The following is a 24,025-nucleotide window of genomic DNA, read 5'->3' as shown; positions in this document are numbered from 1 at the left end:
ATTTAAAAAAAAAAAAAAAAAAAATTGTCAGAGTTTGAATACAGGATGTAAAAATTCACTCTGAAAATAGAAAGTTATGGTTCCTCTTTACCAGCCTGGAAAGAGAAAAGTATTAATCAATGCTTAGATGAGATCTGTATCAACGCTAACCAAGTGAATTAGAAATCAGAGTAAGGAGCAGTAAATAGAAGCCCAGGGATATTTGGCTATAAGCACACAAAACCAACAAGTGATTTTGGAAAAGAAGTGTATTGCTTAAAAAAATCAGAGGGAAACCTTTTCCTTGCAATATCCTGTAAGGCAAAGTTGTTAGCCTCTCACTCAAGGCTGCTTTTCTAATTCCGCAGCGCCTGAGAGCTCTGAGCCCTAAGGTATAAGCACTTGAGCACATGAGCACTTTCTCTCTCTGCCTGCATTCCCGACTGTGAGCGAAGTGGTTTTGGGCGAGCGAGCTGTTTTCTACACGGCAGCGTGCAGTCGCACGGTGCCATCGCGCTGCACGGCCATTTATCCCTGTTTGCAACCTCCGACCTCACTGGCACTCCACGCAGCTGTTTAGGGAACTATTCCTGCAGCTATTAGACTGCGAAATTAAAGTGGCTCTTTCATGAAATGTTTACAGTATAAACCAAGCTTGCACTGCCTAATCTTATGGGAGTTGCAGAAGGGGAAATTGCACAAAAGCGTGGGCTTTCTGCCTTTGTTAACTGTAAGGAGAAAGTAAGGAGGGTCAAAGTAAGAAAAGACATCGGAGCATATCCCATGACAATAAAAAGCACAATTCGTTTTCAAGTGCTCTACTTAATGATACCTTGGAACAGTCTTATGAAGCTAGAATTATTACTTAAGTGCTGTTCAGTACAGTCTCAGATTCCAGCAGAAGAAGGAATAGTTTAGCGTGGAACAGTTTTAATGGTCTTATCAGAGCTTCCTGCCCTCACCGAAGGGATGTCTCCTTTGTTCACATAATGTGCAAACTGCCTCATACAGTCTGACAGGTTAGGGTGAAACGGCACCAATTTCAGGTTATTGAATACCGTACTAAAAGCTCCGTTGTTTCCTTTACTGCTACCCAGACAGCTGCAACATCCTTTCAGGAGGGACAAGAATCTCTGAAAGGGAGGCAGGTGGATGCCTGGAGTAGAAACTGGGAGTATGATCTCAGGCACACAGTCCGTCTCACTGATCGGGTCGTTTGGTTCATTTACCTCACTGAGAATTTCTGAGCATTCATTAGCTCTGCAAACTGGACTTCAAAGTCATCATCTTCAATGGTTGAAAAGAAAATATACAAATACAAAGAAATACACAAATATTGAAAATATATGCAACTCTACAAATAAATTGGCTGATGGTTGAACTTGAACTATCAAGAAGGGATGGTACTGCCAATAGGAGGCCAAACAGTATGCTCTCTCATGCTCTTTTAAGATCTATTACAGAATTATAAGACCATGCAGGCAGGGACCTCCAAATCTTACCAAGTCCGAACTTCTCCTCAGACCAGGTCCAGCTGGAGCAGGTTACTCAGAACCTTGTTCAGTCAAGTTTCGAGTATCTCTAAGGTTAGACTTCCCACAACCTGTTCCAGTGTTTGGCCAGCCAGGTAGTAATGTTTTTTCTTTATAAAATCGGGCTTTCCCATGCTGAAGCTTGTCCCCATTGCCTCTCATTCTTCAGCTATGCAGCTCTGAGAAAACTTTCACTATGCCTTCACCACACCACCCTGTTAGGTATTTGTAGACAGGAATAAGATTTCTTACACTTCTCATTATAAGAATGAACAAGCCAGCTCTCTCAGCCTTGTATGCCAAGTGCTCCAGGCCCATAACCATCCTGCAACATCTTGCAGCAATGCAAACTTGCAGCTTAGTGTTTGTAGTTGGGAAGAATACAAAAGACATTGTGCCCTCCTAAGTGTTTCTTCATTAGGGCTGATTTGTCTCCCCACTGTCTACCATCTGAGACTACCTCAAGGCAGTAGAGTACTTGTAGGAGTGGGCATAGCTGTGGTCATGCCCGACCTGTCCTCCTTGCAGATAGGTTCTTGACTGGACTTGCCGTAAGAATGTTTCCCTTCAGTATTAATTAAGTCTTGCTTAATATTGCAGGCCTGAGGTAAATTCAAGTAAATGATGAGGTTATACTTAAAAGTCAGTGTAGATGCAGCATGAGTCTCAAGTCAACTGCACCAAAAATTAGAGCAATGTCTGAGAATTGCACAGAAATTGGTATAAGCTCATGCAGATAATCAGTGACAGAACTGGATTTCCCTTAGCTGTACTGTTCATTAGCCTTCTTACTAGACCAGACTGCCTCTCACAGTCTGATATAATTCACACTCAGTATTTTCAAATTTCCTCACTTGGGCTTCTGACAAATGTTTTTAGGCCTAGAGGGAAAAAGCTGCTTGTTTTCATGAAACGAAAACTGAAGGATTTTACTCTTTTGCTGTTGACTCTTCACCCCCAAAATAGAAAGTAGTCTCTCTGCTTTATCTGTCTGGGAAAGCAAAACCCTTGAGAGTTTGCTCCCCTTATCCAAACGTTAACCTGTCCCTGTTACTAGATAGCACGTTTTCAGTTAGAAACACATACATTCAGAAGAGATTTAAAAGTCCACCCAGTATAGGAACTTGATGGTACAACGCACTTCTCACTGCTAATGGGCACAGCGCAGTGACTGCACGTGGAACAAAACACACCTCTCAGCCTTAAGGTGCACTTAGTCACCTGAACACATTTTACACTGAACTGTGGTGTTTTCCTTATCTTACCTTTCTGAATGTGCACTGAAAATCATCTTTTTAATTGCTCCTTTGAAGCAGGAGGGTAAGAAACAAGCTCTTAATGATGAGGAAAATTCTGCCTGTTACATTTTCTGTCACTTGGATTATTTTAATGGGGTTTTTTTTGCAAACTTCTGAGCCCTCATGCTGCCCATGGTATTTTTCCTAGATAACTGAAAGATGTTTACAATCCTATTCATTTATGGCTTTGCCATAATGCTAGTCTGAGAGAACTGTCATTAGAGCCAGGACTCCTGCTTCTTTCTTAATTATATAGGGCTAGAAATATTTTGTAGGCTTAGTCTTTCATACCAATATTCAATATACTATTTTGAAAGAGGACATATAAACTGGACTTTCTTCATACTCTTATTCTTTCCGTCCTTCCCAGTCAGCCTTTCCTTCCCCCCTTACGTTTGCTCCAACTGTCTCCTTTCCTGCGATCTTCTAGAGTCCTTCTCCTGATCAAGTATTTGTGCATGCACAAGTTGAACTGTTCTGTTCAAATGAGAAACAGATAAATAGGATAGCTAAGGAATGGCTAATGCTGGGTTGTGCCCTTTCTCTTCCCAACGACTTTAGTGGATTGTTAAAACCACAGACTATACAAACGTTGTGAATTTGTTTCCTCTGCTTTTAGCAATCCTAATCTGATAGCATTTCTCAGCGTTTCTTGGGGAGATGCTGACCATCTTGAGTATTCCAGATTCATAGATTTTGAAGTCATCCCAAACCTCCAGGAAACTCTCATGAAGTGACAGATTCAAGGTGTGCTGTGCCCACCAGACCCTTTGGTAATTGCATCACCTGGGAGAAGATACACGAAGTACAAAAGAGCAGAGCATGGGAGAAGCAGCAACACAAAGACAACAATTCAAGAGCTACGCTACTGATAATTTTATGGTGTTCAAGGCAACCAGGAGGCTACTGACCATAATGTAAATCTCTTATGGGGGAAAAATTCCCTACTTTAAGAGTGCATTTTCAAAGGACTCAGCATTTGGCCTAATTTTAAATTAATTTGGTGCTAAAACTTCCATGTACATCATAAACAGAAAAGTTAGGCAAGTTGTACAAGCTTTTGAAGACACCTTTTGAGGTGAAGAATACCAAAATGCTATACCTGTGCTACTGTCTTCAAGTGCTTCTCTTGGACCCATTTTCACATACAGGGAGCAAGAGAAATCATGTCACTGGCTCTTTTGCGAACCCTGACTGGACCAATCTTGCTGTGCAGTGGCAGTGTGGCAGATATTCCTGAGAGGCTTAGTGGTTCTCTTTTTAATAGACCAACCAGGAATAGGGCATTCTTCTTCAGAAACAAATGTGTCTACCTGAAATTACTGAAAAAAGCCCATGTGGGGCATTTTTTCGAGCACAGGCTTGCAGCAATGATAGTAGCAGACAGAGAACTTGCATGGCTTTGCTCCTAGTTGTACGGCATGTTGTCTTAAGGCTATCTTCTGCATTTCTCTCCATGCCTCGATCATTTAATGTTATTCCTTCGCTATAAAAATTAAGCTTTTTTTTTTTTTTTTTTCAAAGGCTGAGGTGTTTGGAAATGAACATTTGAATTTGCATATGTTGGAACTGATTCATCCCTGGTGCCAGGAAGTGCTCTCCGCTGCGGGGAGGGGATCTGCAGCTGGCCGGTGCTGCCTCCAAGGCAGGCGATGCTGGCAGGAGAGAAAGCGTGGGCAAGGTGCCCAGGGAGAGAGCTGATTCACAGCTTCCCCCTGGCAGCTTCTGCGAACGGAGCACCCCCTGGGTAGCGCACAGAAGCTATTTCACATTAGGCACATACCATGCCTTTGGCAACTGGCGTGTTAGGCGGTGTATGCTGGTGCTAGATGTGAGAACAGCGGGCAGCACATCATGGCACTTGCTGCTGGGAAGCTGGGAAGTCCTGACTGCGAGCAGAACAGGCAGCATGCAGAGGTGGTAACTGAAGGCACAGGAATGTTTTTTCTAGAGCGATATAATTAATTTAAACGCATCGTGTGTATCTGTGCATTCGAGTGCACAGCAATATTTTAAATGCCAGCATGATGCATTTTAGTCTGCTTATAGGAAAATGGATTTCAGTGTAATTGAAAAACATATCATGTTCTTTCTCACCACTACACAGTTCAAAAAATGCATGAATGCAATTCATATAATACCAGCAGCTAAGGACAGAAAAAATGTACATGCAAAGTCAGGGAATTAATTAAATTTTACCTAAGGAGAAGAGTGTGCAGTCAGCCATCCCCAGTTTAGAACCATTCAATGGCTGGGGATTTCTCGAGGCAAAGACAGAGACAGAGCAATCTCTCAGCAGAGATAGAAGGGACTGAAGTTACTCCACGAAGCCTCTGAGCCAAAGTTATTTTCGTCTCATGCCTGGATTAGCTCCACAGGCCTGCCATCATTCCCTCATGGATAGAAAGACTGTACAGTGAAAGTGGTAACAACGAATCCTTCCATTCTGCACTTCTTTTCAATCTCCAACCTGCACTTCTCCCAGTGTCATAGAATCATAGAATCGTAGAATCACTTTGGTTGGAAAAGACCTTTGAGATCGTCGAGTCCAACCTTTAACCTAACCCTGCCATCCCACCACTAAACCATGTCCCTAAGCACCTCATCTATCCTTCTTTTAAATACCTCCAGGGATGAGGACTCGACCACCTCCCTGGGCAGCCCATTCCAGAGCCTGACAACCCTTTCGGTGAAGAAAGGTGTCTTCTGAGAGGGCTCAGTAATGCCCCACCAGGAGTGATCCTAGCCTGGATCACCTGATCTCCTGCCCATTCCTGATGGAACTGCACTGGATCCAATGCCAAAAAGCAACTGACAAGATAGAATATTTTTCTCAATTCACTGCTTTGCCATTCCACCACAGAAAATTTTATTTTTTTTTTTGCTGGCCCTTGTTATTTCCTAAAATCCTCTTCTTCTGTATCTGCCTGCTGTGGTTTGGGGTTGTAAATTTTCCTATTACCTCCAGTGAGGCCTGTTATGTCAGTAGCATTCTGCTAAGTAAGAAATGCTAGCAGTATTTTACATATGAAAAAGTAATACTTAGCACTTTTGCTAAAACTAAATTTGTGTGATTAAGTACTCCTTCTAGTTAGGCTGAATACAGGGAAATAATTAACATATGAATCTAAATTTAACTTCCTTCTTGTTTTTTGGCTTACAAGGCATCTTTACAAACCTTTGATATTTATAAGGGTCTGACTTCACACGCTTTTGTAGGTATATTTGTGAGAACCAGAACATAGGCTTAGCCTTGAACATGAAACCATAGACTCAAGATCCACTGAAATATTCATTATCTGCATACCTGTCCCACAGAGTTTATGTTGCCTCCTGAACCAATTCAGATGAGCTCTGAATGCAATTTGTAGAAGTGCCCAGTGCTAGCTTGGTTCTGCTCCTTTTGAAGCCAGTGATAAAGCTTACAAGGACCTTAATGAAAATAAAAGAGTGCAAGATACTTAAAATGACTTATTGTGTCTTTGTAGCCAAGAAATTCTGTGTTAGGGTTTCACAACACACAGCCCTTTCTCCCCTAACACAAGGATGCAACGTGCACCCAGTCATCTTCAGCAGTGTGAGAGGACGACAAGCAATGCAGACTAAGGGAAAGAAAAATCAGCTGGGAGAAAAGAGCAGGAGGACAAGAAGGGTGATGAAAGAAGAGATAATGGAAAGAAACAACAAAGAGGAGGAAAGAAGAAAGAACTGTCGACTTCGAGGTTATTAGAGATCATGAAAGGAGGAAAGGATGAGGGAGGAACAGAGAATGAAGCCATCAGCCAAAGGGGACAGATTAAAAAGAAGCAAAAGGGAGAGAAAGAAAATTTAAAAGTGACAGGAAGAGACAACGAGGAAGGAAAAGGATCTGGAAAAGGAAGCAGTAGAATGTAGAAGAGAAACTGCAGAGGAATATGGATGGAAAGCAAACCATGGGGCAAAAGCGAAACGAGGTTCCTGCTCCGCTGAAGGAAAAGGGTAACAGATTGAAAATAGGGAGAAAGAGGCATCAGGAGTGAAAATGGAAGGAGTAAGATAAACAGTGAAGAAGTATGTAGATGTACAGCTTCATTGAGGGAAATTGAGAAAAAGTAAATCCATGCTAACAAACAAGTTGTCATTGGAAATTCACAGCTAGGTTGTGTAGGTAGAGGGCTTTTGTCTAGTCATCAAAGTTGGTATCAACACTTCAGGAATTCAGAAGTCAAATGCTATGGTAAAAAAATAGACGATAAAAGACATCGGGATAAAAGTGGAAAAGCATCTGTGTTCCTACTGGCATTAGAACAGACAACAGCTTTTCTTAGAATCATAGAATGGCTTGGGTTGGAAGGGACCTTTAGAGGTCATCTGGTCATCCCCCCCCTGCAATGAGCAGGGACATCTTCAACTTGGTCAGGTTGCTCAGAGCCCTGTCCAACCTGGCCACCTTATGTGTCTTCACAAGGAAAAGGATCAGCAGCATTCCCACTTCACATACTTAATTAGAGTTTGACAATCTACCAAAATACCTGGGACTGAAAATAAGATTTAGAGATTTTCGCATCCAAATGGCTTTCACAGAGCTGGCTAGAACAGTAATGGCTGGGAGGCATTGCTCTGACTGCTCGGAAAGGTAAAGGCAAAATGAGTTGCTGCTAAATAGGTGTTTTCATAACAATAACCACAACCCTAACTGCTGCTGACGCACCCATGGCCAAAAAATCTCTGCTGAGGACCACACAGCTCTGTTTACTGATCTCTCTTCTCGCCCTGGAGTGCTCCCTGCAGGTCAGTGGCCAGTGGCATAGGAAGGAGCTGGAGGAAAACTTGTTCTCTCTTTTGGCCTCTTAAATAGTTAAAAAGGGGACTTGTTTGTCAAGAGCTGCAAATCAATTGGGTTTTGACAAGCACTCAAATTCATAGAGGCATAGATATAAAATAAACTTACCATACCTTACAGAAAACTCCATTTCGTAATTTGACCAGGCTTTTCCTTGTCCCTTCCCTTTCTTGCCCACTCCCTTTTTTTTCTCCTTCCTCACACATTCAATTCAGGGAACTGTAAACACAGTATCTGTACAGGGTCACTTTTGTAACCTGCTGTTTGTGGAATACCTGACTAGTAAAAAACCCCGCAATATTTTGTTTATGAACTACATGTAGTTTCAGAAGACGTATGGCTTTATAGCTGCAAAGAGAGCAGTGAATAGGAATGTCTACTTCTAGCCCGTTTTCCTCTTCTGTGTAAAGTCATTTAGACTTTCCATGTCCCAGTTTTCCTCTGCCAAATTCTTCCCTTTTTCAAAGCAGTATTGTAAGATTTTATCCATTAATACTTTCAGATCTTCAGATGAAAGATAGAAGTGCAAAGTATTATTGTGTATGATTTCCAGCCTCCCAACCTATGAATTCCATTCCTGGTGATTCAGTCAAATAAAACAGAATCTCAAATACATGGAAACCACCAGACAATAAAAAATTCTACATTCGGCCATGAAAAAATCCCACAGGAAACAATTATATTTCTCTAGCCTTTCTGAGCCTTCAAGAGAAAAATCACACCTCTACTACAGAGATTGACAGCATGGTCAAAATAAAACTATGGGAGAGATACAATTTTCTATTAAATCCCAGTTCTTTTGCAGTGTGGAATATTCTGAAGAACCATTCTGAATTTTTGCACAACTTACTGGTTTACTCCCCTATTTGATTCAATATGATTTTTCTTTTGGGTTGCTAGCTACATCTGCTTTAAATATTTAATTAGTAATTTGTAGGATACATATTCTGTTGGTAGACTATATTATTTATATGTGTGTTCATTTACTTACTCAAGGAAAGATTGGATCCACAACGTAGCAGGTGCTAAGTCCTGTAAACTAAACAGTAAAAGTAACATCAGTCTTTAGAGCTGATCTGCGAGCTTAGTAATAACAGGTCATGGAGGGTATTTTGTAACGACCCATTGCAACTGAATCCCCATATGGTTTGCTGGGTCCTCGAAAGGATTGCTATATGATGGCTCTTGGCACGGCCAGTGTGAGAGAAATTAATGGCTTAATTCAGTTCCATGGGAGCAAATTTCCGCAGCACAAAAATAAAATGTCGAAGCAGTTTGCCATCATCAGAATTGGCAATGCTCTTCACCTTTTTTAGTGACTGTTATTATTTCTTTATTTCTAGAGCGTCCACTGAGTGCTATTATTAACCCCCCAAGAGCGATAGCTAAAATTGTACATAGATAATGTACAAACTTGCCAATTCATGTGAAAACGACAGCCTAACTCGATAACGTGCCCTTTCCTGAGTGAAAACCAGGCTGCAGTGATACGGGCAGTGGGGCTGAAAGCGTGCAGAGGGAGAGAGCTTGGTGCCAGGCCTAGAAGGGGCCAGGGGTGATGGAAGGGGCGAGAGACAGAGCACAGCAGTTATATTGGTTACAGCTGCTAAAACTCTCCCTGATGATTAACTTAAACGCTATCACCCTACTGAGCGAAAAATGCAACCATGTGTTAAAATGACCCAACTTTTGTTTGCATGGTGTGCTGAACTTGGGCTTATGTAATTCTAGATGCAAGGTTTCCATTCAGGTTTATACACATCAACTGATCAAACCTTAAAGATGAGATTTGACTGAGGTGAAAATAGAATTCACTGTTGCTGAGTCTCAGCTGAGGGTTTCTGAGAGAGAGGGAGGGAGCCTGAGCCCAAGGCTGAGCCCAAGCACTGAGCTGCGGTCAGGCTGTGGGCACTGAAAAAAATCCCATGAGCTCTGCTTTTGCCTTGGGGAAGTGCAATCCATCTGGTTCTGAACAGTGGTTGTCATTTTGTGGTAAAACCTCTAAAAGTTAAAGAAAAAAAAAATAAGGCAAAGTGTTTTCATCATATTGGAGATTACTGTACCTTTGTTTTATTGGGGTGTGTTAGAGGTAATTTATGTTTTAAAATAAATTTTAAAAGTAAGTCAACCAAAGCTATACACAATAATGAGGACAAAACTACTTCAGTTCTGTCTTTGCACCTTTGTGTAACATCCTATTTGGTCTCACACTAGCTGGGCTGTGTATTATCTAAATATGTGAGCTACATGTAAGCTTATGTAGCTCCTGTAGACCTAGGCAAAAGCCTGGGAATATAGGTTTAAATGTCTGTCTTATTTGGAGTCTGCTATGCTGATGCAAGTTGGGTTTTCTTCCAAGCTGAGTTTGCAGCTAGACTTTTAACCATTGGCATTTGGAAAAGCCCTCCTGGAGCCCATTTGGGCATTGCAGCCATTTTTTCCTCAGTCCCAGGAGGTTCCTTCAAGCTGCCAAAAGTCATTTTTAATTGCTGCACATCTCCAGTGCTTTCCCCAGTGAGGAATGGGTACTAGGGCTCAAGTATATTTATCTCCTTTTTTTTTTTCATTCGTGCTATTGAATCTAAGCCCAGTAGTGAATCCAGCTGCCACAGCTGTTGCTGTTCTGCAGCCTGCCCTGCTTTCAGCTTATCGTTATGTTCCCAAAAAAAGCTTCTCTGGGATGTTCTGTGAAATGAACGGGACATCAAGGCGGTGCTAACTATATTCCCCCTCACTGACAAGCTCTTTTATTTTGCTGGATGCCGTGAATTTGTGTAAAGTGTTAGTGTTATATGTTCTGAAATTCACTCTTTACAGGGTGAGTTCCTTTTGTCACCTCATTCTTCACAGTACTAAAGTATTTCCTTTGCTGCAATAAGCTATTATGTAGACTCTACAAATAAGCTTCTGATCCTGCCAAATTACATTCACTTTTAAGTAAGTGAGGAAACAGCGTTATCTCTTTTTCCACTTACTCTGATATTCGTTTTCAAAGGGTTTCACATCAGTTGCCTTTTGTAAGGACCTGTACATATGGTTTTCTGGCATTGTTGCATGCACATACACTCAGTTAAGTCAAATATGTGTCGGTAGCAGTTGATAGTAAAGTAGTAGGGTGTATGCAAGTCCTATGTATGATCAGACATTCTGAAAATACAGACTCACAGTTTCAATGGTACAAGGACTTGTAATAGTCTCCTTACCTAATCTGCTTAGGATAGCAAGTAAATACTGTAATAACATTATAGTTGAATCAGACTGCTGTATATCTGCATCCTGTATTTCACAGTGGCTATAAGCACTTCCCATGGAATGGAAACAGCAGTAAACAGAAATGTTCCAGGATTTTGAAAAGTTCTTATCAACAGCACTAAACTCTCATTTAATCTGTTACATTTAGGTCAATATAAGCTTATAAGACTTGAAAACAAATATTATAGTGCCAAAATCAAAATCTGAAAGGTCTTTCTAAAATCCTTACCTATATAAAAAAATACCTCTGTTTTAATCAAAAGTATGATTTTAAACTGATGTGAACTGTACAGAGCCCTTTGTGAAGATTCTCCGTTCAATTTACAGCAGGATGATTTCTTCTTTAGCTTCAGTTGCTTAAGATTTTTTTTTTTTAAATGACACAGAAATAAGCTAGTTTTTAAATTGTGTAAGACTGTCCAAATGGTTGAGGTGTAATGGTCTAATTTTAAGACTGATTGATTGGATATACTGGTGCATCATATAAATCCTGTTTGTTAAGTCACTATTAATCATGCCTGTCTGTAGCAGAAGTCTTGGAAAAGATGAGAAAAACCATTGTGGATTTGTGATAATAGCTTGTTCTGAAAAGGATTGAAAAGTCTGTAGAGGAAGATGGTGGCTTCAAATAGCATGGGTTCATAAAGAAGGAATCCTTGCAGTACCTCAGACAGACTGCAGAGGAACAGTCTCATGGCTCCTTGTTATTAATTTTAAAAGCCTTGGACGTTCAGAGCCAAAGCTTAGTCAATTCTTTTAATCAATTCTTATTCCTGTATCTTTTGATTCAACATCTTTAGAGGCTTCAGTCAGTGTTAGTGATGCAGCTGGTCTTGATGGAAGTAGGAAATAAGCAGTGTAGACCACTGATGATACCTAGCATTAAAAAGAGATACGGAGCAAGAGATTGCCTCTCTGCAGATCTCAAAATATTTGCTAAAAATTAAAAGCAAATAGTGGGAACATCTAAATATTTAGATATGAAGCATTTAAAATATAAGACCCTTTACATAAGATGCCCTAACCATTTATTTTTTAACTTAAAGTAATAGCCAATGTTTGTGCTAGCCATGTGCAGCCACAGCAAAGAATGAGTGGTAAGGGCCATACAGACTGGGATATGACTTCTTCACCAAGGGCCATATTTTTGCCTAATTTGTGTCAGAAGAAACTATGCAAAAATTAGTTTTTTTATCTTTCTACAAGCAGAAAGATTAATATGTGATGTCAACCTGTATATTGGTCTTTAAGATATTAAGAGTCACAGTAATACTTATACCTTCTAGTCAAGATCATGGTCTTATACTTGGTCCTGTGCAAAGACATAAAGCAAGAGAAAAGGAGAATTGCCTTTAAGGATGTTGTTTAGACTTCTTGTCCAAAGTACACAGGCTGTTTGTTATATAGAAAAGAAACTTCAGTGACGTAGTGAACCCCAGAGGTTTTACCAGCTTACATCCTGGAAGTGCTACCATGTTTTAATGTTTCCTAATTAGTAACTCAACTGGTCCAGGTGAAGACCATATGACAACTCCATTTAACAAATTCCAGTTTAATTTAATCTTTTTCAAGGTTGCATTAATCATGTTTGAAGTTTGGCCCTGCTGAGCTCCTCAGAAGTAGGTAATGCTCGCTAGCTTTAAAGGGCTAAAATTCAGCTTAATGGAACATGACAGCCCCATTGCACTGAATGCTGGGTTGCTTAATTCCTGATTTTAAGAAACTTTCAAGTCTCTGCAGAAACCTTTGTGAAAGAAAAGTTTACCAGTATGGACTAACTTTGAGGAAAGCACACATGTAACTAAAGGGTGAAAGCCAAAGTCTGCATGAACTCTGGATTCAAACAGTGAAGGAATTCAATCTTATGGAAATCTGATGTTTCCGAATGCAACATCTGAATTTGTGCGCATGCTTTTTTGAATTTGAATGCTTTCTTGAAATGAAGCTTGAAAGCATGGCTAAAATTCAAAACTCAGGCTCAAGAAAAGTGACTTTTTGGAATTCTTGTAGCATTCGTCTGTTTAGTAAAATGAATATAAATCAGTTCTTCCTTTGTCTTTTCTGTCATTTAGTGTAGCAGTTCAAATACCAGCTAATGATTTTACTTAGCATTATAATTCAGCTTATTCTGTGGTGATCACAATCATCTTTGCGATGCAGAAAAAACCACCCATTTTCTTTGATGACTCTAGTGTCGTTCAACTATTAGAAATTCCATTGATGGCTGTATTAGTGACTATCTGGTGCTGTAGCTTGTTTTTTGGGAGTGTTTGGGTGGGTTACCATTTCTCCATAAGAGGCCAGCATTACTGCCCCGTCCACACATTTCCTTTTCCTTAGGCATCTCCTTTGCTTCATGGAGGGGTATCTCCACGGTGCGACCTCATGACACTGCACAGTGGGATTAGAGCAATAGCTCTGATGGGAAACAAACCGGCTTGCTCTAATGTTGGCCATCACCTAAGAACACACCGTGGGGATATTCCATTTGCGGTCAACCCTACTCATTCCTGGTTGTGCAGGGATGGCAGGTTGCTGCTGGAAATCTCCACTAATCTGCTGATACTAGAGATATCCAGAAAGCGTTTGAGTGGGCAGGTGAGGACTAGCAAACAAAAACATTTTACGAATGAAAAAAAGTATGTTTCTCCCCAGTGTGGAATTAAGCTCAGGTTTAGCAATGGCTAGAGGTCCCCAGGGCTGGCACCTATGGAAACAAGGACTGAGCCAATGAATGTTTTTTAATGGGCAGTTATATCTTTCCTGACAGTAACATTGCTCCATATCTCTTCCATTATTATTCTAGGTGTCCGACCCCTGGGTGTGATGGCTCTGGGCATATTACTGGAAATTATGCTTCACATCGAAGGTATGTAAAGAGAAGGTTGTGTTCTTTAAATCAAAAAAACTGAAGGGCTGTAAAGGACCTCAACAGACCTCTCTTCCCTGTCTCAATACTGAAGTAGGATCGAGTGCTGTACATAGACATGGGTTGGTTTAAGTCATTCTATTTATCACCAATGAATAACATTTCTCAGTTCCAACATGTATCACTACCCAAATAGGTAGGAAGACTTTTGCTAATATCTAGCAAAATCTTTGTAGAAAATGAATCCAGTTTTTCTACCTTCTCTATTAGCCCAGGGAAGCAATTCAACATTCATAAGTTTCTGCTGCTTTACATTCTGAATAACTTAACTCTTCTCCTCATAATCTTACCTTTTCTGGACTCAAATGTTATTCCTGCATTTTTTTTCCCCACAGATGATATTTCCCGATTGTTCCTGTCAATCTCTTCCAGATTCCCTCTGTATTTCTTGAAATGCAAAATTGAACCGAGTTCTTTACCTCCTCTCCTAGCTGAAGCCTTACCAGCTTTAATCAGAGGGAAAAAGTACTTTTCATCTAATATGCACCAGTCTGGTTAATACATTTTAGAATAAAGCTTGGCTTGTTTTTAAATCACAACACATTGTGCATAACTATGCCAAGCCAGAAGAACGGAAAGAGAAATTTATGGATGAAAACTGTTACCTCAACTGCCTAAACTATAACGGTGATCCTTACCAAGGGCCAGAGAAAGCTTCACATCTACTAATTAGGATATTGTTGGTAACCCCAAAATCAATTACGGCAGTACCCCTGTAGAGGTAATGTTACGAATGCCATGTAATTATCAATTCCCCTGTGGCTATTTGGGAACTATAAATCAGTAGAGAAGAGCTTCACTGTATTTTCTAAACAGCTCTCCACTGTTTAATCTAAGAATAATAGTGTAGCCCACCTCTCCTATGTTAGTAAAGGCTCTTTACTCCCATGCGTGGTAATACTGTTGAGTCTGGATATTTGCTTGTTTCACCAAGTCCCTGTAGTTTTGCAATTGGCTGTATCTAGTCAATACACAAATTCCCAGCTTAAATGTATTCCCAGTAAAAGCAACAAACAGTTTAAAGTCAAAACATAAAAACATAGAGACTGGGGAAGTGCCATACCTCTACATGCTGTAAAAATGAAAGATCACAATAACAGTTTCTGTAATGCACAGTTATGTCAAATGTACAAGTAACATTATAAAGGAGAAGATGTAAACATTTTAAAAACACTTACATGATGCAGGAGATTGAATCATACTTTCAAAGGGATTTAAGGTCAGATTTAGACTACAGTTAGCTATATGTGGATTTATCAGCTCACACCTCTACCAGCACTATGCTTGGCGTAGCTATGCCCTGACTTTGCTATTTCAGGAAGCTCTTTATGTATTTGGTCATCTGTTTAACCAGAAACAGGCAGGACAGTGAAGGTGCAGAAGGCAAAGTGTCACAAAGAAGAAACCTAAAAGCTGTCAAGGTTAGCAGGGGAGAATCACTGCATGTCGGCTCATATTTTAAACCCTTTCCCTGGGCATTGCCTCCTGGCCACTGTAGGACCAGACCCTGAGCTGGATGGTGTTACCTACTTTCCCCTGTAAATCCTTACGTTCTTGTCTTTTTGCAGAAGAGTGCTCGACAAAGTTTTCAATTGATTCTGCAGCATACTCCGTACACATAAAGATATAAAATGTAATTCTGCAAAACTAAGTGATCTGGAATTTATTCAGTCCATTTTTTTTAACATGTTCAACCTTTTGAAATGCCACCATGTCTATATTGACCACATAACTCCTTCATTTCTCTTCCAAAAGGCCTCCAGCAGCCCTGGTCCTTGGCTGCCTGCGGGCACGGGGGCACTGACAGTGAAGGAGTAATGTCATCTTTGCTTAAAACCACCAATGTTCCCAGGAAAACTGTCACATTCACACGGAGCCAGCCCCATGCTGTTCAGGTTACGATAGCTGTCAAGGCCACTTCTGAGGTGGTGAGGCTGGCAAAATGCACGGTCTTTAAAAGGGCAGCAAACCAGTAACCTAAATCCGGAGCTGTTAAGTATGAAAAACCCCACAGCACATTCACAGTTAGGCTTTCTAATTCCCACACTGAAAATTCGCATCTACCTCTGCTTGCGTCGATTTAGCATTTTTATTTGTATTTGATGCCATCACTTACAACTCTCTCAGTTTCAGAAGGAAAGGAATGACAAACTTCTCTCCTAAATGGCTGCCAAGATGCATAGACATCATCTGTATTTAAAATGGCTGCTCAACAGCGAGCACACATAAAGGCAGATTTAACTCTGCCATAACTCTCTGCAGTTCCGCACACCCGTTCAATGTATGCAAGAAGTTATATCACCGTAGACCGGTGTTGAATTTCCCTTGTTGTCTTTTATCTGCATATATAAGGAATTAAACTGATATAAAAATGAAGTAATATGTTTACTTTCTAATAGCTTTTGGTTATTATAGGATAAAAAAAAATTAAAGCAAAGGCTCATCCTTGACATATGTTTTCTTGGTGAATCTGCTGTCAGAGGAGAAATGAATTAATCATAACCTCAGAAGCTGTCTGTTGGAAATATCTGTTTAGAGGACCTGAAAGGTCTTAGAATTTTCTAATAAATCATAGTGCCAGAATAGAAAGATCTATTGCAAAAAGATGATGCACCAAAATACCAATAACTTGGTGATAATTAAATTGATTTAATATGTAGAAAGCATTAAATCATTAGTCAAGGCAGAAATTCTTCATTCAGATTTTGTTATGAAAATGTCATCATCTACAAGCATACCCATCTGTACACCTACTAAAAAAAGTATCGCTTTCTGAGGCATTTCTATTAACTATTTAGTTTTCAGATGCAAAACCTGATTATTCTTTCCCGGTGGGTACGTCTGGTGTCACAGATAAGCTAGGGATATCTGTAACTCCTGTCCTCTCCCCTTTGCTTTCTGCAGTCCAGGTTGTATGGGGAGCAATGAACCAACCTGTTCTCAAACTGCCCCCTTGCCCCAGAGCCTGCTTCCTCTTACTCTAAATCCCCCAGGCTGTGTTTCTCAAATCCCCCAGGCTGTGTTCCTCCTGCCTCTGTCTTCTTGCAGATTACGATATGATTATTTTTGAAGAAAACTATTTTTAAGTGGCACAAGCCTTCTGAGGTTTAGCTTGTACACAGAGAACCATGGTACTTTGGTGTGCACTGTGCAAGTTGGAATAAACAGCAGCTTGCTTTAAAAAGGAAGAAAGTCAGCTGCATTTAAACTAGAAAATGAAATGGGATGAGGGCACAGGTCCAAGCATCAGAGCACAGATACCTACACTATTAAACTGTTAGCATGTCCCCTGGCATGATACTGACCCTGGGCCACTGAAACTCTCCTAGGCAATTCTCAGATGTGATTTGGGGCTCAGCAGGGGTCCAGATCATTCTCTATAAGCAATATGGGTGTAGCTGTCCTGCTTTGCAGAGACAAAAAGTGTAGCTGTGCAGGTGTGAGCTTGCTGGTCTTGGGTCAAAACAGCAGTTCTAGGTCCCTTCTGTTTACCAGTACAGATGTAGCCATGCCATCTCATTAAAAGTTGCTAGGTAATACACTATGTCCAATATCTTGTGCTTTCTTTAATTGACTTATTTATGACTTTGCAGCATGTAAACTCTACTTTTGTCTATTTACCAACACAGAATTCTGTCTGTGATTGCATCACCCTTTTCTCTGCTTGTTTCTCCCAGTACTCGCTGGTCTTGACAAGACAAAATAACTGAAAATTTTGTTACCACTGTTTCTGTCTCTTCTTCCTGAAGACAGGACCTACTATACAACACTGAAGTACCTTTTGTCATGCTGAAAACAAAAATTTAATCTTCAATTTTGTTTCTTTCTCTACGGAAATTTTTCTTTGGTGACACTCCTTTGTCTCTCATCTCAGTACTTTTGAAACTGCTGTTCTACTGATGGATTTCTTTTTTAATGTTGATATGTTAGGATGGAAATAACATTTAAACAGAGGAAAAAGCATGATTTTTTGATAGACATCTTTGTGTCCTCAGATAGCAACTACTTAAAAATCTTGAAAGATCTATTAAAGTCATTGTCAAGTTCACTAAATACTTCCTATAATGAATTCTTCAAATGAAAATGGAAAGCTGAGCTTATAAAATCTTGGAATCGATATTACCTTTTTGCATCTTGTGTAGTTAAAAGCAATGTTCTCAGTGTCTAGTTAAATGTAACATTGCTTATTAGCCTAACATATAACCTTGTCTCTACCAAATCTTTTTGTCTGGGTGAGTTCTGAGCACTTAAACTCTTTCTCAGGAAGGCACTGTACAGCTCTCAGCTCTGCCGTGGTTTTATTCAACCATTCTATAGGATTCTTTCATGACGTTTGAGAGGTTTGATAGTGTTTCAAATGTGCTCCCTAGAGAAATCTTTAGTCCTACCAAGCGATCCAAAGACTCCTGGTTTTTGAGCCTGTTCTTCCATCCCTCTCAGATGTACAGAGGACGTAATGTCTCTCAGCCCTGAAACACTGGCTTCTATCCCTTTGAAAGCTGTTGCTGCTGCTGCTGAGTCAGCTGGAAGGGATTATTAGGCAGAGAGTTTAAGAGCTGCTTTCCCTGGCTCCTCAGGGGCTGCTTGTGCCTGTGGTCTGCACAGCACCTGCAGTCCTGCCCTGCTCCACAAAACGAGATACACGGATTCCCCCTCGTGGTTGCGTACTGCAGCTCTCCTTATTTAAACCACGGAGCTCTGACTTTGGAAACTGGACAGGCTCACCTATTCTGCCAGTTTTTCAGATAGAAGGCATATCCCTTGTAAACTGTACCCAGGAATGACAAATTGCATTTTAAAATGTTTTTTTTCACTCAGTCTTTCAGGCTGTCCGCGAGCAAAGAAAAGTGGAATCAGGATAGCACAAAGCAAGGAAGACAAAGAAGACCAAGAGCCAATTAGGTGAGAATAAATATTGTCAAAGGGCCTTCATGTGTTTTATAAGGTCATACATATCTTCAGCTTTTTAGGAAGGTATAAATGTTATTGTGTGGTAGCTATCCAAGAGCAGATGGCCACACTGATTTCTATGAGTGAGCTGCAAATCAAGGATCTCTGATGATTTATTCTAGCCAAGGATACAATCTTCTATAATTTAGAAACAGTTCTAAATATGTTTTTCACATGAAATAAAAAAAGATTGCATAGATCTTTATCTCCTAAAAAACCCTTAAATGTGTTTGCGTACTATAGACAAACCATACATGCTAAATAAAATAGTTATGGGAACAGAGAATTGAGTATTTATATGAGATTGCTGCAAGAAATCTGGCTGTTCATTCAGTTTTCAAGAGGAACAAATGCCTACCTGTAGGTCTTGGTTTCTTCTTGCAAGGTGCTTTGATACCAGTGGCACTGAACTCAGCGGGTTTAGTGACTACTTACACCATTCAGGACTGGATCCTCAGTAAAGATGTGCAGCAATATTTTAGTTTAGGACAAACAGTGAAGTAACCAGCCTTGTTTTGACATGTGTTATGTAGCAGCATACTGAAAAAAAAATTTATTTTCTTTAAACATTTCACTTTGAAGATTCCAACCTGTTCCTTCTAACCCTGGTTATTTGTTTTTTAGAAGTATACAGGGCAAACGTATGGGGGAATTCCCAAGTAAGGAAAACCATCAGATGAATACGGATCTGCCTTCACTGATCTCTCTAGGCTGTAGTGCATAGTTTGTTATAATCTCTTCTATTCAGAGAGTGGTTAAAGGTGCTCAGTATTTCTGATGAGGCACTATCATCACTTCATACCTAACTGTTTATACCTAACATTTTCATGACTTCAGACAAGTCTTCTTTAGATTCCATACACATAAATAAAATGTACCAAGGATAATGCTAAGTAGGATTTTATGCTTACAGAGCTTTTATGGGCAATTTCCCTGCTGAGTGGAGCTCAGTTGCCAACATTCCAATTCCAGTGTGATATTTACTGTAATGAACACCTGCAATTCAAATATATATCTCAGTCCTTTTGTTGCAATTGTACAATATCAAAAGCTGTGACTTCATCTGCTGGCTAGCCTCCTTACAGTTTATCAAAGAACACTTTTTTTTTTTATATTAGCAAAGTTCTGCTTGTAATTTTGCCCACTAAAGGGTATCTTGACTATTTTTAAGACCACAGTGCATGATTGTTCTTTTCTTTTCATGTCGGGTTTATTTTGACTTTGTTGTAGAGGCTACCAGGTATATGATGGCAAGACAATAAAGTTTATCTCATCTATCTGCTATCCAGATGTCCAGTTCCTGGTTGTGATGGTCAGGGTCATATAACTGGAAAATATGCATCCCATCGCAGTGCATCAGGGTGTCCTCTAGCTGCCAAAAGGCAAAAGGATGGGTACCTAAATGGCTCACAGTTCTCTTGGAAGTCAGTGAAGACGGAAGGAATGTCATGTCCAACCCCAGGATGTGATGGCTCAGGACATGTCAGTGGTAGTTTTCTTACTCATCGTAGGTGAGTAACTTTGGCTTATATTTTTCACTTATGCTTATTTAAATTAGATTAGCAAGATTTTAAATACAGCTTTTTGTCATGGCATTTCTCTGTTCCTTTTGAATTTCATTATTACTTTGAAAAAATAATCTTCCTACATATATTTGTAAATTAGTAGAAATAAAGACACATGATTTTTTTGATCCAAGTCTTTGCAGGTAGAGACCTGAATCTGAATCTATGTTACATGGAAAATTTTAGGGAAAAAAGTGTGCATGACAATAACTGCAAATCTTCTACTGCTTGATTGAGTTACTCTGGACAAATTACCTGAGGATAGACTTTGTAATACACATCTGAATCCCCCTGGTTTTCAGAGATGTCAAACACACTGTGGATTGCCAGACATCAGAGTGTGGAACTAAAGAATTTAGGGAACCAGTTCCATAAAAACAGAGTACTTTTATTCATTTGGTAAGGAAAATGTTCACTCAAAACAATAAGCGTAGAATACAGCAGATTAATTAAAACTAATGGACAACAAATATTTGACAAAAGAAATACAAAGCCCAATTTTTCATAAACATAGCAAAAATAAGAGAACTTCAGTGAAGACATTTTTCATAGCTTTTAAGAGATTAAGGAAGAGAAAATGGCCAGTCTATTAGGGATAAATCTTGCTGCCATTTTAGAAACTAGGTTATGAAGAAGCAAGGGTGTTCTTGGAGCTTTGGGTGGGAATGTCAGCCTGAACATGACTGTAATGCCAGAGCAAATTTCTTATTATAAGATCACTATTATAAGACTCTATTACTTGAAATATGTCAAGCCAATGTGCCTAATTTGTCATCCTTCTCCAGGCAGACCTCAGTTGAACTTCTGTACCTCTTTTAGTTAACTAAACCAACCTGATCTTGTTTTGTAGTCAGTTCTAGCTATAGAGTTGAAAAGTGTGCTTCTTCCTTCTCTTGCCTGTAACTATTTCCTTTGATTCTTTCTTTGACAGCCTTTTACAGCTTAACTCAAAAGCTTACTGCAATGTCTCCAGACTTTGTGCACGTAGATCCTATTTGTTGTTTAGGTTCAGAGCTGGTTTGCTGCTCACTGTTTGAATGGTAGATGAAGGATTTGTGTGGTTATGTGAAGTGTTTGTATGGTACGTGAAGGGATTATGGTCCATGACCTGAGATGCTACCTAAGTGGTCAAACATATTACACAGCCAGCAGCTCCCATAGGCTTTAGGGAGTGGCAGGTGCAAAAGCCCCAACCATTTGTGCAGATGTCCACATGTGGATTTAAGTTTCTGACTTTCAGTAAAATATCAGTGTTAGTGTTCATGTTTCACTTTAGCTTTCTTCATGATGGTGTAACATTTATTTAACTCAGAGATCTGTCATTAAAATTTTGAGATTATTTTACCTTTAGTTAAAAGGCACAATATAATTACTGAGACATTGCTTTCAAGGAGTATTTACATAGTATCTACATTTTCAAGGAGAAAATTCTTGGAACAAGAATAACTAACTTCTAAAAGGAATGTACTGATACTAAATTTAACTGCTTTTCAAAATTAAAGGGGCAAATGGTACCTAGATTTTTTTTTTAATAGGAATGTTTTAATGAAAAAAAATATAATAAAATTTAAATTATTTTTTTTTGCAATGGAGAAACCTAAACATGACATTTAGCCACATAGTGGCCATGTGCTTTCTTGAGCTCCATTGTCTTACATAGAAACTAAGACATGTAAAAGGCTTACCTTATAAGACCATTTTTTGGGCAAAAAGGTCCATTGTTAGAGGAGAGCACCAAAAGATGAAAGGTTTCTTAAAAAGGCTGACTGAATTAGACTGATCTTACTTAACTGTCTGGATGTAACAAAGTGCTGATATTCTAAGTTGTTGTGAGCAAGTTTAACAATTTCTTGAAGCTTCCATAAGCTATGGCAATATCAATAAAAAGCCATATTATTTTAAAAATAGTATTAATTCTCATAGAATCCTTAAGATGCTGTTAAAAGGGCTTAGTTCATTTGCTCACACAGAGAAAAGCGCTTGAAGCCACTTTAGATGCCTTAGGATAATTTACATGGCCTCCAGCTGTTGCTCAGAAAGGCACACATCTGTCAGTAGGTCCAGTGTCATATTTACCAGCCTTAATTATACTTCTTCTTAAAAGGCATTTCATGCCTGTATATGGACAACAGAATCAAACTCTCCACGTAGGACTGAGCTTCAGAACAATTCACCTACTTTAAAAACTCCTTGTAGGAGAGCAGGGTGCTTTTGCTCCTCTGCCGGTGAATGGAACCCAGAGAGTTGTTCACCTCAGCTGTGAAGTAGACACCTGCCTTTGATCAGAGCTGTACCCTAAATGTCACTGAGTACATCAACAGGGAGCAGGATTCCCCTGCCTACAAATAGGCACTTTATGCCATTGGAAGTGTTGATGGGGCATGCAAGATGGCCTTAGCAGGCTGGCAAAAATGACTGAGGATTTGTGAGACGCTCCCATTCTTCGACTGTGACAGCTGAGAGCTGAACGTGCATTGCAGGGGATCTTGTAAAGTGAATGGGCCTCGGAGCTCCATGGCAGCTTTGGCATATAGTATCCATGCAGACATTTAAATTGTCATAATCTGGAATTCAATCCCACCTAAACTACAGACTATGTGTTTCCTTACCTAAGGATGGAATATCCCCTCACTTTCAGTGTATCCATTTTAATACGCTGTGGTCTCATCTTCTACCTCTAACAACATTTTGCTGTACAGCTATGGCTGTAAATCTCAAACACCACCTTCTGAAGAGAAGCAATGCTATGACAGTTACACGCTGAAACCAGGTTTGCATAGAGCCTTTTGCAGGTATAGTGGTGTCCAGCACGCGTGGGGAGAAAGCAGGGCTATGACCGTTAACCAAGTCAGTAAAAGTTCCTAGGAAAGTAGTAGTTAAAAGTCTTCAATTTTGGCAGCACAGCTTGCTTCTCTCCTGATAGTTCACTTCTCTTCTCTAGTACAAATATTTTCCTGTTAGCAGGCTTCTCTAAGCCTATATATTGATTGCATTTGTAGTATCCATAATGTGTTATTTGAGATTTTATATTCTGCCATTCATAGGCAGCTGTTAATGTGCTATTATCCAAGCAGCTGTAATACTCAGGAAACTGGAATGGAAGACTGCCTCATGAAAATGATGCCAACTGTTGCATTAATTAAAAAAAATACACATTGAGATTTTTGAGGCAAAGATTTCTTAGAGCTGTTGTTGCACCCTGTATGCATGGTGTAATTCCAGATACCAGTGGACCCTTGAGATGATCCACAAGTGCTGGTAAATCAGTACTTAGTTAAAAACTTGCTCCAACTGGGATTACATAGCCTGGAATTTAAATATATGCATATTTATACATACATGCTTCTTAAAGGTCTTTTCCAACCAAATGATTCTATGAGTCTGTGAAGTAGAAATAAGTAGTCAACTGAAAAAGTCTCAAATTTCAGGAAGTTTTGAATCCTTCTCTATGAACAAAGGCAACAAAAAAGGTTTCTGTTCATTTCATGTTAGCCATGCCTGTCTGCAGAAATGCTTATGAGTAGTTTTATTTTGTCAAGGAGTTTTGCGTAGGAAAGACTGGCAACAGAGTGTTATCAGAAGGGAACATGTCCAGAGGAGAGCAACCAAGCTGGTCGCTGGGGTCTGGAGCACAAGTCATACGAGGAGCGGCTGAGGGAACTGGGGCTATTTAGTCTGGAGAAGAGGAGGCTGAGGGG

At 39.8% G+C, this 24,025-nt stretch overlaps 1 protein-coding gene across 4 annotated transcripts in view; it reads left to right on the top strand.

Annotated features, from left to right (window-relative positions):
* The window catches only part of MYT1L (myelin transcription factor 1 like), a 132,723-nt gene that overhangs the window by 88,161 nt on the left and 20,537 nt on the right, over window positions 1–24,025 (top strand). For all 4 annotated transcript variants that reach the window (XM_035889902.1, XM_035889901.1, XM_009634269.2 and 1 more), the window contains exons 14-16: window positions 13,690–13,752; window positions 18,631–18,714; window positions 20,052–20,273. In XM_035889902.1, coding sequence (XP_035745795.1) covers window positions 13,690–13,752; window positions 18,631–18,714; window positions 20,052–20,273 — 369 coding nt within the window. The remainder of the gene's footprint in view (window positions 1–13,689; window positions 13,753–18,630; window positions 18,715–20,051; window positions 20,274–24,025) is intronic.

This window comes from Egretta garzetta, unplaced genomic scaffold (genome assembly GCF_000687185.1).
Source record: "Egretta garzetta isolate BGI_Z169 unplaced genomic scaffold, ASM68718v1 scaffold62, whole genome shotgun sequence".
Classification (NCBI taxonomy): domain Eukaryota; kingdom Metazoa; phylum Chordata; class Aves; order Pelecaniformes; family Ardeidae; genus Egretta; species Egretta garzetta.
This window is presented reverse-complemented; position numbering and strand designations above follow the sequence as displayed.